This window comes from Elephas maximus, chromosome 3 (assembly GCF_024166365.1).
Source record: "Elephas maximus indicus isolate mEleMax1 chromosome 3, mEleMax1 primary haplotype, whole genome shotgun sequence".
Taxonomy (NCBI): domain Eukaryota; kingdom Metazoa; phylum Chordata; class Mammalia; order Proboscidea; family Elephantidae; genus Elephas; species Elephas maximus.
The window spans coordinates 57,718,177-57,735,906 of record NC_064821.1 but is presented as its reverse complement, the minus strand read 5'-3'; the positions used below and the strand labels follow the sequence as shown (position 1 = coordinate 57,735,906).

Genomic DNA, 17,730 nt, shown 5'->3' with positions numbered 1-17,730 from the left:
GCTTTAAATGTCATCTGTGTGTTGGTGGCTCCCACATTTGTATCTGTAGCCACAACTTCCTCACACCCCCATGTTTCCATCAACCTACTTGCCATCTTTGCTTGGGTGTCCAACCCCCAAAAAACGCTCTGCCATCAAGTCGATTCCAACTCATAGTGACCCTACAGGACAGAGTAGAACTGCCCCATGGAGTTTCCAAGGAGCACCTGGTAGACTCAAACCGTTGACCTTTTGGTTAGCAGCCGCGGCCCTTAACCACTGTGTCATGAGGGTTTCTAAGCAGACATGTCTAAATGGCCCAAACAGACTTGTAAATTCTGTACCCTATCCCCATCAAGGACATCATACATGAAGAGAGAAAGAGGTCATTAAAACAGACTGGAAAGAAAGAAAAGACCAAAATGCATGTCACAAGACACTCTGAAACTTCCTCTTGAACATTGATCAGCTAAAGCAAAAGGAAGACATGATAAAGGAAAAGAACTGAACAGAAGATTCCAAAGGGCAGCTTGAGAAGACAAAGTAAAGTACTAAAGACCTGGAGATAGAAAACCAAAAGGGAAGAACATGCTCTGCATTTCTCAGGCTGAAAGAACTGAAGAAAAAATTCAAGCCTCGAGTTGCAATAGTGAAGGATTCTATGGGGAAAATATTAAACGATGCAGAAAGCATCAAAACAAGATGGAAGAAATATACAGAGTCATTATACAAAAAAGAATTGGTCAACATTCAACCATTTCAAGAGGTAGCATATGATCAGGAACTGATGGTGCTGAAGGAAGAAGCCTAAGCTGCACTGAAGGCATTGGCAAAAAACAAGGCTCCAGGAATTGACAGAATATCAGCTGAGATGTTTCAACAAATGGATGCAGTGATGGAAGTGCTCGCTCATCTATGCCAAGAAATTTAGAAGATAGCTATCTGGCCAACTGACTGGAAGAGACCTTATTTATGCCTATTTCCAAGAAAGGTGATCCAACCGAATACAGAAATTATTGAGCAATATCATTAATATCACACGCAATCAAAATTTTGCTGAAGATCATTCAAAGGGGCTACAGGGAACTGCTAGAAATTCAAGCTGGATTCAGAAGAGGATGTGGAACCAGGGATATCATTGCTGATGTCAGAGGGATCCTGGCTGAAAGCAGAGAATACCAGAAAGATGTTTACCTGTGTTTTATTGACTATGCAAAGGCATTGGACTGTGTGGGTCATAACAAATTATGGATAACATTTCAAAGAATGGAAATTCCAGAATGCTTAATTGTGCTCATGAGGAATCTGAATATAGATCAAGAGGCAGTTGTTTGGAAAGAACAAGGGGATACTGCGTGGATTAAAGTCAGCAGAGATGTGCATCAGGGTTGTATCCTTTCACAATACTTATTCAGTCTGGGTGCTGAGCAAATAATCTGAGAAGCTGGACCATATGAAGAAAAACATGGCATCAGGATTGGAGGAAGACTCATAACAACCTGTGTTAGGCAGATGACACAACCTTGCTTGCTGAAAGTAAAGAGGACTTGAAGTACTTACTGATGAAGATCAAAGACCACAGCCTTCAGTATGGATTACACCTCAAGATAAATAAAAGAAAAATCCTCACAATTGGACTAATAAGCAACATCATGATAAATGGAGAAAAGATTGAAGTTGTCAAGGATTTCATTTTACTTGGATCCACAGTCAACAACCACGGAAGCAGCAGTCAAGAAATCAAAAGATGCATTGCACTAGGCAAATCAGCTGCAAAAGACCTCTTTAAAGTGCTGAAAAGTAAAGACATCACCTTGAAGACTAAGGTGCACCTGGCCCAAGCCATGGTATTTTCAATCGCATCATATGCATGTGAAAGCTGGACAACGAATAAGGAAGACCGAAGAAGTGTTGATGCCTTTGAATTGTGGTATTGGTGAAGAATATTGAATATACCATGGACTGCCAAAAGAACAAACAAATCTGTCTTGGAAGAAGTACAACCAGAATGGTCCTTAGAAGCAAGGATGGTGAGACTGCATCTTACATACTTTGGACATGTTGTCAGGAGGGATCAGTCTCTGAAGAAAGACATCATGCTTGGTGAAGTACATGACCAGCAGAAAAGGGGAAGACCCTCACTGAGATGGATTGACACAGTGGCTTCAACAATGGCCTCAAGCATAACAATTGTGAGCATGGCACAGGACCAGGCAGTGTTTTGTTCTGTGGTACATAGGGTCGCTATGAGTTGGAATCAACTCAACGGCACCTAACAACAACAACAACATCCCCAGCCCTAGCTGGTCCTCCTTGGTCTCCCATCTCTGTATGGAGCCCCCTTCCACCCAAATACTGCAGCTATGGCCCTAGGGACCACCTTTAACTCCTCTCTTTCTGGTGTCTCCCCACTTCTAATCCATCAGTGAGTCTCACCAGCTCTGCTTCCAAATTCCTCTCTCATCACTTCTCTCCACCTCAGCTACCTCCACCCCATCCAGACTCATCCCCTCTCCTCCCTGGTCTCCTTGCTTCCACTCTAACCTGTTGTTGTCAAGTTGATTCCAACTCATAGAGACCGTATGGGACAGAGTAGAACTGCCCCATAGGGTTCCCAAGGCTGTAATCTTTACGGAAGCAGACTGCCACGCTTTTCTCCCATGGAACCGCTTGTAGGTTAGAGCTGCCAACATTTCGGTTAGCAGCTGAGTGCTTTAACCACTGTGCCACCAGGGGTCCTTCCACTCTGCACCCTCCCTAATAGCAAAGGTGATCTTCTAACAATGTGACTATGCAAAACACGACCACATTACTCCTCCAATGACTTATCATCTCTCTTAGAATAAAACCCAAACTCAAATGATCCAGAATGTTCTACAACAGTGGTTCTCAATCTTGCCTGCATGATGGAATTGCCTAAAAAAAACCCAAACCCATTGCTATTGAGTCAATTCCGACTCATAGCAACCCTATAGGACAGAGTAGAACTGTCTCATAAGGTCTCCAAGGCTGTAAATCTTTATGGAAGCAAACTGTCACATCTCTATCTTTCGGAGTGGCTGGTGGGTTTGAACCACAGACCTTTAGGTTAGTAGCTGATCCCTTTAACCACCGCACCGCCAGGGTTCCTCCTGTAGCCACCTAACAAAACGAAAAATCCATTGCTGTCGAATCAATTCCGACTCATAGAGGCCCTATAGGACAGAGTAGAACTGCCCCATGGGGCTTCTGAAGAGCAGCTGGTGGATTTGAACTGCAGACCTTTTGGTTAGCAGCCTAGCTCTTAACCACTGCGCCACCAGGTGCCTCTGTCCCACCCCAGTCTCTAGAAGACCCCTGGTAAAGGGCAAACTTTTACCCAGAAGAAGGACTGGGTTACCCCAGAGCCACGCCATTCCAGCAGCACTGGGGCCTCAGCCCTGTCAGCAGGGAGGCCCCAGAAGACAGAAGTTCTGCCTGAGCAAACTCTCCCAGCTCTTGCTCTGTGACCAAGTCTCTTCCCCTCCCGGGGCTGAGCTACATGGCCTGTAAATAGAGCTCTGCCCTCCATGGGGTGGTTGTGGGGGTTTAATCAGATAATGGATGGGAGAGAGTTTTCCTGACTGTTTGAAAAGATAATTCCATATTCGGATAACCTGTCAGCTTCTTAACTCAACAAACCTTGACTGAAACCCTGTGCTGGACACTGAGGACCTAGAGTTGAGGGAGAAGGGTCCCTGCCTCTGAGAGAGATAAGACCCAGGGAGGAAGGCTGAGAGTAGGTTTCAGCCACCCCCGGTAACTGGGGGCCACAGGCAAGGGACCCTCCAGTTGCAGTACTCTAATAAAACACCAGAGGGCAGCAGACAGCCTCGCAAGCACCTCCCTCCCAGGGGAGATAGGCTGGCGAGAGAAGGGTGCGTTCTGGGGGTCCATGTGGCCTCCTGGAGATCTAGTGGTAAATAGAGAATGGAAGGGTGGGTGAGTGGGTGGAGAGGGCTGCTCAGTGGCAGCTGTGGACTCAACAGAGCACCCCTTAGCCTCCTTTCTCGAATGTCTCCACTAACCCAAGACCCAGCCAAAGAGAAGCACTCCTAGGCCTAATCTCCCTCCCCCAAATACGGAAACTAGGACCTCCTTGAAGTCCCTGGGAACTCTGGGGCCTCAAGATCCTGGCTCCATGCTGCTGGGAGACTGTGGGGCCACAGAGGGCGTCAAGCCAGGCATGTAAGAGTGGACAGGGGGAGGAGATATAAAAGCATTGTGTGTACCCCACGGATGCATGTGTGTGTGCACAGAAAGGGGGGTCCCTTCAAAACATCCTGTTGCTGTCGAGTTGATTCCGACTTATGGTGACCTCATGTGTTACACAGTGGAACTACTCCATAGGGTTTTCATGACTGTAATCTTTATGGAAGGAGATTGCCAAGCCTTTCTTCTGCAGTTTAGCTGGGTGGATTCAAACTGCCAATTTTTTGGTTCGTAGTTGAGTGCAAAATATTTGTGCCACCCAGGAACCTCAAAGGGGAGGACAAAAGCACCCAAATTGGGAGTGGGAGGTTGGGAGGGGGAGAAATAAGAGAAAAAGAATATTGTGCTTAGAAAGGAAAACCATAGAAGAGAAAGGGACGAATGGAAGCCAAAGAACAAAAAAAGAAGAGGGTCAGCCTTTGTGCGTATGAAGTGAGGGGAGGAGAAGGGCCTGAGGCAGGGAGAGGGAGGAAGGCCCATCCCCTGCAGAGAGGACAAGGACAGGCTGTGCATGGCCTTTCTGGGACCCTGGAGAAGGCTCAGCCCTGCTCCCCTGGGCTGCTCGTGGGCTCCGCGGGGGAAAGCCGATGTGTGAGTGGCAGAAAAGAGATGGAGTGGATGGAACAGAGTGCTCCCAGAGTACTGCCGGCACGGATCGATTCTGCAGAGGGGAGGGGATGGGGGGGCTGTGCCTGTGGGGCATTTAAACTGGACCTAGAAGCACCACTGGGCTTCAAAACGGCAAAGAAGAGCAGGCAACCCCTGGAGAAGGAGCAAAGAAGTGGACAGTGGAGAGGTCAGCAGCAGGAGGGGGAGACAGGTGTGGAGAGAGGCAGCAGGGGCAGGAGGAGGAAGGGAGCAGGGAGGGGGGCGCGCCGCTCAGTGGGAACTTGGGCAGAGCAGTTGAAGCATGTTAGGTTAAACGGATTTCTCCGCAAGTCAAATGGAATTGATGCTGCTAGTGGAGTCTGCAGAGGCACGGGGAACTGGATGGCTCGCTGAGCTCCTCTCCCGGAGCCAGATTGGGCAGCACTTGGCCGCCTTGGTCAGGGCATCTGGGGGCCTGGAACTGCCAGGCTGTGGCTATTTTTAAGGTGGTGACTAACGCTGGCAGGTTCCTACTGGGAGGCCCAAGTGTTCTGGGCAACATATCCACTGTGTGTGTGTGTGTGGGTGTGTGTCTGCATATGTATCTGTGGGTCTGTGTGTATATGTGTTTGTGTTATGTGTGTCTGTGTGTGTATCTTGTGTGCATGTGCATCTCTGTGTGTCTGTGTGTCTCTGTGTGTGTATCTCTCGGTATGTGTGTGTATGCATGTATATCTGTGTGTCTCTGTGTGTACCTTTGTGTGTGTATCTGTGTGTATGTATCTCTGTGTGTGCCTGTGTGTATCTGTGCACACACACGTGTCAGGGATTGAGAGACCAGGTCACAGACCAGTCTCCCTCACTAAGTTCCCCAAGTCTCTGCCCCTGGCACAGGTCCTGGCATGAGATGGGCACTCCATTACTATTGGGTGAATGAGCCTGCCTTTAATAGCTCAGGGACCCAACTAGTAGACAGGGTTTCCATGGGCTGTGGAACACCAAAGCTTGGGGGTTAACCCAGGCTTCGCCCTGGGGAAGCTGTGTGATCTTGGGCAAGTGGCCTCCCCTCTCTGCTCTTCCATTTCATCATCTCTACATCTGGATTCCAAGAGTCTGAGATCTGCCTTCCATGGGGTAGTCGCTGGGGTTAGACCAGATAAAGGATGGGAGCGACTTTTGTTGACTGCTTGAAATGATACTTCCACATTTGGATAACCCATCAGCCCATCAATTCAACAAGCCTTGACTGAGGCCCTTGCTGTGCACTGAGGACCAAGATATGTGGAGATGGTCCCTGGCCCTGAGAGAGAAGACCCAGGAGGAGGCTGAGAGTAGGTTCTAGTGGTCTGGGCAGAGCACTGCCTGGCACTCTGGCCAGACACAGAGGGTGGAGCCATAGCTTTCCCTTCACTAATTCGTGTGCTGGGGTGGGAGGCCCGGAGTGGGCCCAGGGGGACGTCTGGTGTGGAAAGTGTAGGCAGACTTCTATCTACGAGGAAACTGTCGTCACCAGGGAGCTGTAGAAAGAACATATTGCTCCTGGCCCTCCCCAGTCAAGCCCTCACTTCCTGAAAAGTTCAGCACAAGGACTAGAACACTAAAGCACTGGACACAAGTTAGCTGTCATTGTTCTACTGAAAACTCCTGGTGGCCCCTGGCGGGGTACAGCCCTGTGGCCTGGAATTGATCCAATGTCTGTGAGGTCACTCTGGTCTCAGGAATTGGACCGAGAGGTCACTAGTTGGCCAACTATTTGGTCACCTTTAAATCAAACAGGTCTGGCCCTGGGGGCCTTAAAACAATGGTTTGTTGGCCACCAGCTACCAGCAGCGACTAGAGTTACCGAATCCTTTGGTCCCCTACACAACAGACCAGGTGGAAGGTGTTGTGTGGGGCAGAGCTTCCCAAATCTCACTGCCAACATCTTCATCTGGAAGACTTCGTTAAAAAGACAGATTCCCTGGGCCTGGGTCCAGGCTGCTGGAATCAAATATTCTCTTGGTGGGGCCCAGGAGTCAGTATTTTTAAGAAACTTCCAAAGGGTTCCTAATGCAGGTGGTCCGCAGACTGGTCATTGTTGTAGACACCACAGGCAGGTCACTTGTTGCTTAGGTGACCCGTAGATGTTGCCACTCAAGTAGTAAACCGAAGGTTACAGGAATTTACTAAAAGCTCCCCTAGTGGCCAGGGAGAGAACTGCAGCCCTCTCTTCTAAGATAATCCCTGAATTTGCGGTTGAGACTCACACTCACTTGAGGTTGAAGGCCAAAGGTCTTCTATGCTGCTTTCTCGAAAGACATGTCATATAATCTGCTATGAATAAAGTGCTAAAAAGGGCTCAACATTATTTTTATAATGTCACTCTCGCTCATTTGCATTCCAGGTTGATCTCTTGGGTGGGAGAGAGAGGTTTCCTGTGGGTCAGGAATCTGACATAACTTCGGATAGAGAGTTCCATAAAGGCAGGGCTTGTGCAAACAGTTAAGCACTCATCTGCAAACTGCAAGGTTAATGGTTAGAATCCACCCAGAGATGCCTCAGAAGAAAGGCCTGGCAATCTACTTCTGAAAAATCAGCCGTTGAAACCCCCCTGGAGCACAGCTCTACTCTGACACACATGGGGTCACCATGAGTTGGAGTCACCATGATGGCAACAGATCTGGTGTCTGTCCTGCTTCTCAGTGCCTAGCATGAGACTGGCACATAGTATGTGTTCACTGTGTGTTTGTTGAATGATTGCATGGATGAGTAAACAAATGATCATGTTGTGTGTGGACAGCATCTGTCATGCATATTTTGCAAAAAAAAAAACAAAAAAAAGCACGGTTCATGATAATATGCAGAGGGAGAAAGGAGCTAGAGAATTAGACTTTCGAGTCCACAAGGGTCAGATGGCAAAGAAAACTTTGTACCCACAGTGGTGAAAGAGTTTGTCCTGCAAATTAATAGATGAAATCGCAAACGGGACATGAACTTTTCAAACGGAAACACACCCTTCTTGAGAAGTTTAATTCTGTTCTTTGGGCCAAATGGTGAAGGTCTCTAGTGTCAACCACATGTTCTTCATTGAAAGGGTCCCCAGAAGGCTTCTATTTTGCAGCTGTTTTTTGCCTGCTTGAAGTGACTTTCACATTTCCACGCCTTGGCACACGTGTGTCCTGCGCTTGGGGTATCTGTGTCTGCCTCCTCTTGTCTAAAACCTACTTATGCTTCTAGGGCCACTTCAAATGCCACCTTCTCTGTGATTTCTGTCCGACTCTGATTCATCATTGCCTTGCATCAGAATCTCTCCCACGGCAGCTATCACTTTATTACTTGAATTGCTAGCTATTTATCTCCATGTTTCATCTCCCCTTTTCTCTCCTTTCATCCTACAAATATTTATCGTTCCTTTCTAAATGCCAATAGGTTCTGGGGTTACTGAGATGAAAAAGATAACGGCAGAGCCCTGGCGGAGCTTGGGAGCGAATGGGGGTCTGGGAAGGTGTGGGGGGACAGCCTTTAAGCTCTTGGAGGTAGGGGCTGGATCGTGACCGTGTTTTGGGTTGCAGTACCCCCAGCTCTGTGCCTCACAGGCTGCAAATAATATACGCTGTTGAATGAATACTTGAGCTGATGCAGCTCAACGCAATAAAGGAAGTGGCATTTCTTTCAACGTCCTCAGTCCTCCAGGCTCTTTTTTCATTTACTTCATTTCTCCCACTTCCCCCTCTCCTGATAAATATGAATTGTTATTAGGTGCTGTTGAGCTGGTTCCGACCCATAGTGACCCTACGTACAACAGAACAAAACGCTGCCCGGATACAAATTAGGAAGGTGCAACTGTGCACAGAATTCTCCACACAGCCCCCAGGCCCTGCCCCATCCACCTGGTTGTTGTCAACTACAACCACGTGCAGCTTTGGGTGCCGCTGCATGGCCACATGTGGGCACAGCATGGAAATTAGACCCTGGAGAGCTGGCTCTCCTGCCCCGCCCCTGCAGCCCCAGGTGGTAGTCTGGCTCCTTCTCCCAGACCCTCTCAGATTTGGAAATTGAGTCCTGAAGGCTGTAAGGAGATCTCTCTCCTTTTCCCCAGGGTCCTCTTCTTTCCCGGCACCTTCAGCCCGCCCTCCACTTGGCAAGCAGAGTGAGCTTTGCAAAATGTGTATCACAACAGGCCATCACTTTCAGTAGCTTCCAGTGCCCGCAGTAAATGACAACTCTCTTCCTTGCTCCCTGTAGTCCTGCCAGCCTGGCTCTGTGGCAGCTCCTAGTTCATGCCAAGTTCACACTTACCTCAGGACCTTTGCACTTGCTGTGCCCTCTGCCTGTAGTGCCCTTCCTCTCCCCAACCCTGCTTGCTTGGCTCCTTTTTATCCTCTAGGTTTCTGCTTAGATGCCCTCTCCTATGAGAACCCTCCCTTGACTAGTCACCTTCCTTGACTACTTCCCACACTGTTCCCATCCTTCTTTCATATTACCTTATTTTCTTCACCATACCCATCACAAATTATAAACATTTTTCCTTATCATTTTACACATATTTTTTATTGCTTTTCTCCCCTCATCCCTACATTGTAAACCTCACAAGGGCAGGTCTGGGTATGTCTAATTCATCATTTTATCCCCTACATTGCTCCTGACATGTAGTAACTGCTCAATTCCTTTTATGAATGAACGGATGATGTAAATGTTGGCAGAAGGTAGAAAGGCCTGAATTGTTCCTCCCCATGACAACACACTTATCCAGAAGCCAGGAGTCCTGAATGTACTTAGCTTCCACCACCAACTTGCCCATCCCACAAGGATTTATAAATCATCCACAGCATGCCAGAGGGGTACTGTACTGAGGGCTGGGGAGACAGGGTGGAAGAAATTAGACCCAATCCCTGCCCTCATGGAGCTTCCAGTCTGGTGGGGGAGGCCGACCGTGAAGACCTAGTCACAGGGCACTAAGTGTAAGAAAGGAAGTATACCGGGGCACCTGACCCAGTCTGGGCAGTCAGGACTGGCTTCCTGGAGGAAGAGGCATTTAAGCTGGACTGAAAAGGATGAGTAGAATCAGGTAGATAAAGAGAGGTGGGCACGGTGTGTGAAGGTTCAAGGGAGGAAAGGAGGAAGTACACTTAACCCCTCGAGTCTAGATTTCCCTCACCCCAAATTAGAAGCAGTGGATCCTGCCCAATGTGCTTCACTACATACTGAGCAGATGGAATGAGCAAGGGACAGATAGAGCATGAGTGGGACCCAGGGCTGTTAAAGGCTCACTGTGATTCAGCCTGACAGCCACAGAGGTCACAGCTGCCACCTGGGGGCTGCAGCACCCTGTGGGAAGACTGAGTTTTGCCTGCACAGTCAGTCTTCCCTGCAGGGAGATGGCTCCACCCATCCGCTGGTACCTGTCCTGGGCCTGGGTGCAGGTTAATGGGGCTGAGGCAGGGAGAGAGAGGGCAGGTGTGGAGGACGGACGTGCAACAGGCCAGCAGTTGGAATTGTCACCTAGACCATACTGCTGCCCCCACACCTTAGGCTGGGTCCCCAAGAGGCAGACCCTGAGAGAAGGATTTAGGCGCATGTGGTTGACTTGAGAGGGGACTCCAGGAGCTGCTGGTGGGGCGTGAAGAGCGGGACAGGGAAGGGAAGGAAGCAGACACAGGTGCATTATGAGGTTGTTCTGGATGGCCACTGGGCCACGATCCCACTGGGGGACTCGGGGAGACAGTGCAGAACACGGGTCAGACCTGTCCCTCCTGAGGGGCAAGGGCTGGGGCATTCTGCAACACCCGCCATGAGTCACAGGTCCAGGCTGCCCTGGGATGTGAACTCCCTGGCACTTCTGGCCTAGCCTGTGTGCAAGGTGAGTGGGCTCCAGGTGGCTGAGAGAGCCCAGGGAAGAGTCCCGGGCTGGCAGGGCGGAGGGTGGGATCAGCATTGTTGGGAAGAACGAGGGCTAAAGCCATGTGGCAGACATTGACACATCCCTGCCTGTCTCTACGACAGACCTCTCCTGTCCACCCTCAGGTCTCAGCTCCCGCCACCTTCCCCAGGAAGCCCTGTCCGACCACCCCCTAAAAGGCACCCAGCACCCATCACTCTCCAGCACTGCACCTGCTTCCCCCTGCATAGCACTTTGCACTGCCTTTGTACAATCTGTATTTATTCACACACTTGCTGTCCTTGTTTACTGCCTGTCTCCCCCATGGAATTGTAAAGCTGGGCCTTTCTCGTTCCCTGTGTATCCCAGGCCAGGCTCCTATTAGGTGCTCAATTAAATATCCTTTGAAGGAATAATTTACTGCAAGTTGCAAGCTGGGAGCTCTGGGCTTGGAGGCTCAAAACTAGATGGGGCCTCTGAGGACCTCAGAGGGGCAGTGGCCTGCCCTAGGCCACATAACTTGGGTGCTGCACTGCTCCACTCCTTTCCCATCTCCCCCCTTGCCTGTCCCCTAGACAGAGCCCCACCTGACTTCCATCTCTCCAGGGCTCTTCAGTGGAGGAACTGCTTCCAGAGTCCCTGGGGCCTCTCTCTGCTACCCAGAAAACTGCTCTCTGCCAATTCTTAGTAATCTGCTCAGCCTCATTCTCCCCACTCTCCCCAGCTGAAGAGGAAGCAGCTTGGCACAGCTGTGGAGCTGGGACTCTCTCTAGTTGAGATGCATTAATTTGTAAATATCTTCATTTATATGTAAATGTGGAGTCCCTCACCCCGCTGCCAGCCCTAACGAGGCCCTGCAGCCTCACCACGCAGCTTCCACAAGCACCCTGCCTGGGAAGGCAGGCAACTCTCCACCATTGGATTAGACCTCGAGGGGGTTGGCTCCTTCCTTTCGTTTGGCTGTGACCTCATGGCTGTGGCCGCTCTCCCCTGGTGCTCACTGAAGCTGCTCCCTGAATCAGGCAGCTCAGTACCTGGGGATCCCTGCTAGGGGACCCCTACAGTAGCTGAGGCTCAGGGAGATGGCTGAGGAGATCTGTCCCGGGTGTGGGGTGGAAAGCAAAGAGCACTGGCCAAGAGTCTGGAGACCTGGGTTGAGGCTCAGTGCTGCTGTGTGGCCTTGGGAAATCTCAGTCCTTCTCTGGGCCTTGGTTTCCTCCACTGTAAAGTGAGGAAGGCAGTATGGTGTGGGAGTAGGGATAGGTGATTCAGGGTCTGACCAAGTTCATGTTGCTTCAGCTCAGGACTCTTGGGCAAGACCCTTGATCTCTCTTAACCCTGTCCCCTTCTGTAAAACGAGGCTAGAGAAAATACCAATGCCAGCCTGCATCTACGGGATCCTTCGGAGGATCAAACCAAAAGTATGGAAGGAAGCTTTACAGGATTCATAAAAAGGTGACTTTGGGGTTTTGTTTTATTTTTATGGTGGGGAAGGAGGGGTTGAACCAGCAATAACAGCAAACATGCTTCGCTCAGAGACGGTCTGCAAGCATTTTGCACAAATTACCTCGTTAAATCCTCACAAGGTGGCAGTGAGCCTCTTCCGGTCGTAAGCTCACCTTCAGAGGTTAGGAAACTCAGTCACAGTTACAGACCCAAGATCTCATAAGCTCACCTTCAGAGGTTAGGAAACTCAGTCACAGTTACAGACCCAAGAACTCATTGTTGCTAGGAGGTAGACGAGTCAGGATTTGAACTCAGCCTCTGGACATAAATTTCACTTAAATTCCACAATTGTTGGAAGGTGATGCTATTAGGCCTCTTTTATAGGTGAGGAAATGGAAGCAGAGAGAGGTTAAGGCCCTGGTCCAAGGTCACACAGTAGGAAGTGGCCGAGCTGGGATTTGAAGCCAGGTCTTCCAGTGCCAGGGCTGGGCTCTGGGTGTTGGAGTGAGCACTGGAGGGTGGAGGTCAAGAATGTTCTGGGTTTTTTTCCTGGCTTAGGAGGCATTCTAGGGGTCACATCTGTTGTGATTAGTGGTGGTGGTGGTGACGGGGGAAGGCTGAAAATGATGGGGTAGGTTTGGGGGGCTTCTCAGAGACCATATGTAGTGTGGAGTCCCTCACCCACATCTGGGGTCAGGGCGGGCAGTGTTTGGTGTCTGGGAGCCTAGAAGTGACCTGAATGCCCGCTTGCTGCAGAGTCCTCTGTGGTTCCCAGATAGTGATTTTCATCTCTGAAATGAGTTTTTATCTCCTTCTTCATCTTGATTGTAACTGGCTCTTCCTAGGTGTGCTTTAATATTTTAAGGCACCTCAAATCCTTCTTGGGAGTGGGTGCCAGAGAAATTATAAATAGATGAATGAGGCATCTGTGCGGTGAGTTAGGCATCTTCTCAGAGCCCCTTTGCGTCCATCCAGCGGCCGGGTCTGAGTTGCTGGCACAGAGCCCAGTGAGGACGAAAGGCAGGAGCCAACGACCCCAGCATGATCCTCCAGGGAGCACCCCACATTCACATTCTCACAAGGGGCAGAGTAGCCCCTTACAACCTGGCCCAGGTTCCCGCTACGCCAGGCTGGACACACTCTTTGTAAACTTTTTGTCCCACTTTTATCCATGAGAACACTGAGGCTCAATGGCTAAGCGCCGTATCCAGGGCCATCCACTTATTTTTGTAAGTGTTCACTGTGCACCTACTGTGTGCCAGGCCCTGTGCTGAAAGCTGGGGAGATGAGATGAAGGGGAGCATGTTCCTTGTACCCCGGAAGCTCATGGTCGCAGAAAGACAGACCAACCTTTGTTTGGAGATGCATTCCTGTCTCCCTCCGGTCAGGGTGTGAAGATGGTGTGGTGCAAGGCACTAATGGGGAATGTCCCAGCCCCCACACGAGGCGTGGGCATGTGGGCTGGGGTCTGCTGCAGCACTTCCAATGTGTCTAGTGCAGCTGGCTTCTCCTCCAGCTTTGGAGTAAGCTGCCACTTTCTGACTGGGCACCAGGCTAGAAAAAGTGTAATGTGGGAAGTGTGTGTGTATACGTTGCAAAACTGCACACACACTCAGTGTTGTGCGAAGTTACTTTGCATTAATGCAGCGAGGGCTCCCTCTAGTGGCGGCGCAGTTACTAGTGCAGCTGCAGCACTCCAGCTGTGGGGGAGATCCATTCTGCTGGGGTAACGCATGCTCTTGAGGTCTCCCATGGGGGGATCTGCTTAGGTTGGGTTCTGAAGGGTGATCAGGAGTTTTCCAGGTACCCACAGGGAGAAAGGCACTCTAAGGAGGGGGACAGTCAGAGGACTAAGACAGGCTTGGGGTCTTTTAGGGAATGCATGGGGCCATGGGTACCCATGCACCTGGAAAGTGGCAGGGCCTGGAATGGGATCTAGCTAGGCTGATTCTAGTGCCTTAAAGCCTCTGGAAAGTGAGGGTGGGAAGTGAGCCTCCATCCTTGCAGGCTCCTTCCTTCCCACCCTGCTGCTCCTGACCTGGGGTCAGCTATTTGGGGTCTGTTTTCCTTTCCAGACTTGTGGCCCTTGTGGCCTTGGAGTCCGTGGGAAATACGAGAAGGTGTTGCATGGGCTCCCGAGCCAGGCAGACCTGGTTCACACACCAGCTCGGTCATCCCTGGCTGTGTGACTTAAGGCATGTTGCTCACTCTCTCTGGGCTTCAGTGTCCTCATCTGGAAATGGGGCATGGAAACTTCACCTACTGGAGGAGCTGGCTGAGGAGGCGACATTAAGGGCCTGGTGCCCGCTCAAGGTGCAGGAGCTGTGACTCGCCCCCTTCCTGCCTCTGTGTCTCTCTGGGGGTGGGGTCTCACTTCTGCAGCAGAGCCCCCAGCACTGCCTTCCAAGTCCATGGAGGGCGATCCTGAGAACTCCCAAGAGCACTGAGGAAGTTGGCTTGAAAAGGCCGAGAAATGCCCCTTCCAGGCCCTGTCCCTTCCCCCACTCACCCCACCGGGGCGCAGACCCTCACCTCACAGTGGACTGGTACACCAGGTCCTCCCTCTTGCGGTAGTTCTCCATGTGGGAGTAGTTGGTGGAGAACATGGCATCGAAGGTGAAGATCTTCTGTTTGATGGTGCCACCATCTGTCACCTGCAACAGAGCACAGAAACAGCCGCAGGTGAGCAGTCAGCCAGGCCAAGCCACACCATTCTACGTGTCAGGGGCTTCTGGAGAAGCTTCTCATTGAAAATGTCACAGCTATCACTATATCCTCCCAGGATGGAAGGGATGTTCATCCCCATTTTACTGATGTGTAAACTGAGGCTCTGAAGTGAAGTGACCTCCCGAGGCCCTACAGCTAAGAAGAAGCAGAGTTGGAACTCACACCCTGTCTGTTCTGTCTAGCTCTTTCCAGTGCATCAGGCTGTCTCCCTTCTGTGCCTGGTCTGCCTTGCAGAAGTGACAAGCAATGCTTGGGAAGTGGTGGGCAGGACCAGAGAGTATAGCTGTGTTTTGCAGAGTCAGCCACAGGATCACAACCTGGTCTCAAAGCCTTCTTGGCCCTCAGGGAGAGAAGGAATGGGGAATCAGTCTGGAAGGAAAGTAGAGAGAAGATTTGGGGACTGTGGGGGGCAGTCACTGTTACAAAAATCTCATGGGGGAGACAAACAAGCTAAATTGCAATAATTTCTGGTAAATCCTCCAAGGGGTAGATCCAGAATGCCTGGGAAGCCCAGGGGAGGGGCAGCCCACATCATGAGGATGCAGTAGTCACAGAGCGCTTCCTGGAGGAAGCGATGTCTAAGTTGCCTTCTGAAGTAATAGTAGGAGCTAGCAAGGCAAATGCCTGGAGTGCTTTCCAGGCAGAAACACAGTAGGAGCAAAGGCCCTGAGGCAGGAAAGAGCCAGGCGTGCTCAGTGAATGTATGCCGCATTTGGAGTGCCTGGAGCTGACAGGGGGTGGCGTGAGAAGATGCTGGGGAGGAAAGCATGGGCCAAATCATGAAGGGCCTTGTAGGCAGAGGAGCTCAGCTTCCTCTTGAAGGTGGTGGGGAGTTGTGGGCAGTGGTGAAGGGCCACAATCAGATTCTATTAAAGCTCTTCTGGACTTAGGGTGAGGCTGGATCAAAGGGGACAAGCTTGGAGGCAGGAGACCGGGAAAGAGGCTGGGGAGACCCTAACCAATGCACACGGTGGGGTGGAGAGAAATGCTAGGGGTGGAGAACTTATCCTCTTCTGGGGGCCCTTGGGAGGTGGCCTGGAGGGAGGTAATGACATCCCCATTTCACCTAGGAACACAGAGGCCCGAGAAGGCAGGGGACCTCAGAAGACGATAATAAAACTGGGGCTGGAAGACAAAGGCTGTTCAGGTGCCCAGCTGTTCATAGCTGATTAAAAGCCGAACCCCAGTGTCCGGTCCTCCCAGAGGCCGTCCGCCTTCCCTGTCGTGCCGCCTCGGGATAATGAAAGTGTTACTCCACAAAGCAGCAAGGTATATGTTGTCACTGTTTCAATTATTTATCTGTTTACTCGGCTGCAGTTTTCCGCTTGTCTCAGCAACTCTATTATAGACTGGGAGCTTGCATCCCCTCGCCGCTCAGCTGGGCTCCGAGCTAACAGCCTACGACCATGGGGAGGCCTCATGCCTGGGCCTGGAGAAGTGGAATTAACTCCCTGCAGCTCTGCGTGGTGGAGGCAGCGCCAGCAGGGCTGGGAGGGGGTGGTCAGGGATGGGGTTTCTCCAGGGGACTGTGGTGGGGGATGCTGAAAGCTGCTTCCCCCAGCAAAGGTGGTGATTGGAGCTTGGGTTTGTCGCCTTCCTGAGAGGATGGGCCCAGGTGCAGCTGGGCTCCGCTGGACTCATCTGCACCCAAGCTGACTTGGACTGCATCTGGCTTAGGCGGTGCTGCTGCTGGTTTAGGGGACACAGGTTCAGTTCGATCCAGCCAGCATTTACTGAACGCCTGCTGTATGTCACATCTCTGTGGGTCAGCCTCCACAGACTGCAAGCTCACGCAGAGTAAGGGGGCCTTGATCGGATCCATGTCCTGCTTCCCCCTGATGCCAAACACACCAGGGTCCCCAGTGAGCCCTGGATGGTTCTGGATAGAATGATGACGGTGCCTTCACAATCTCCGGGACCCCTTCTCCTTACCCCTTGCTAAGCCCCGACCCCTCTTGACTCTCCTCCGGGCTTATCTACACTGATACACTTCCCCGTTTTCCCTTTGAGGGCTTGGTGCGTCTTCGCTGTGCATCAGGGTGCACTCTGGAAGTCAGGAAAACGCGACCTCTCATCTTCCTCCCTCTACAGCACAGGACCCGGCTTCCAGAAGAGAGGACGAGGTAAGTGGAGGAGGAGGGAGGGAGAGAACCAGCTAGAAGAGGAGGAGGGGGAGAAGAGGGGCTGACTCTCTTTGGCTGGGAGCCAAACTAACATTCACCCCCAGGCAGGTGCCTACCCCCAATGTGTCGGACATCATGCTGCAGCAGAATGCCCAGGTAGCTGACTGCCAGCTTGGCACAGGGCCCCAGGTGAGGAAGAGGCCATAAGTGGCTTGGCCTCTGTGATGATCACAGCTTCCATCTCCCCACATCTCAGCATCCCAACCTGGTGGGGAGGCCATGATGTACCAGGGGCTCCCTCCACACATGGCTCTTCCCTCCACCACATTCATCGAGCCTTTTAAAGTCACCAAAGTGCTTTTAAAGCAGTAGTTCTCAACTGGGGGGGACTTTGCCCTCCAGGGGACATTTGGCAAGGCCTGGAGTCATTTTTGGTTGTTACAATTAGGGGTGATGTGTTATTGTCATCTAGTAGGTGGAGGGCAGGGGTGCTGCTATACATCCTACAATGCACAGGGCAGCCCCCACAACAAAGAAACATCTAGCCCCAACGTCAGGAACATTGAGGTTGAAGCCCTGCTTTAAGCCCATCATTTCCTATGAGTCCACAATGTCCCTGGAAACTGAGTTGAATAGACAATGTTGTTGTTGTTGTTAGCTGCTGTGGACGTGGCACCTGACTCATGGCAACCCCATGCACAATGGGATTGGCTCATTGTGATCCCTAACGTTTTTGTTGCCTAATTTTTTGGGACGTAATCACCAGGCTTTTCTTCCTAG

The 17,730-nt window shown here is 51.0% G+C and overlaps 1 protein-coding gene across 1 annotated transcript in view; it reads right to left on the bottom strand.

The window, feature by feature from the left end:
- IGSF21 (immunoglobin superfamily member 21) overlaps positions 1-17,730 on the bottom strand; it is a 363,130-nt gene that overhangs the window by 98,052 nt on the left and 247,348 nt on the right. The window contains exon 3 of the mRNA XM_049878086.1: positions 14,633-14,754. Within this exon, the coding sequence (XP_049734043.1) occupies positions 14,633-14,754 (122 nt within the window). The remainder of the gene's footprint in view (positions 1-14,632; positions 14,755-17,730) is intronic.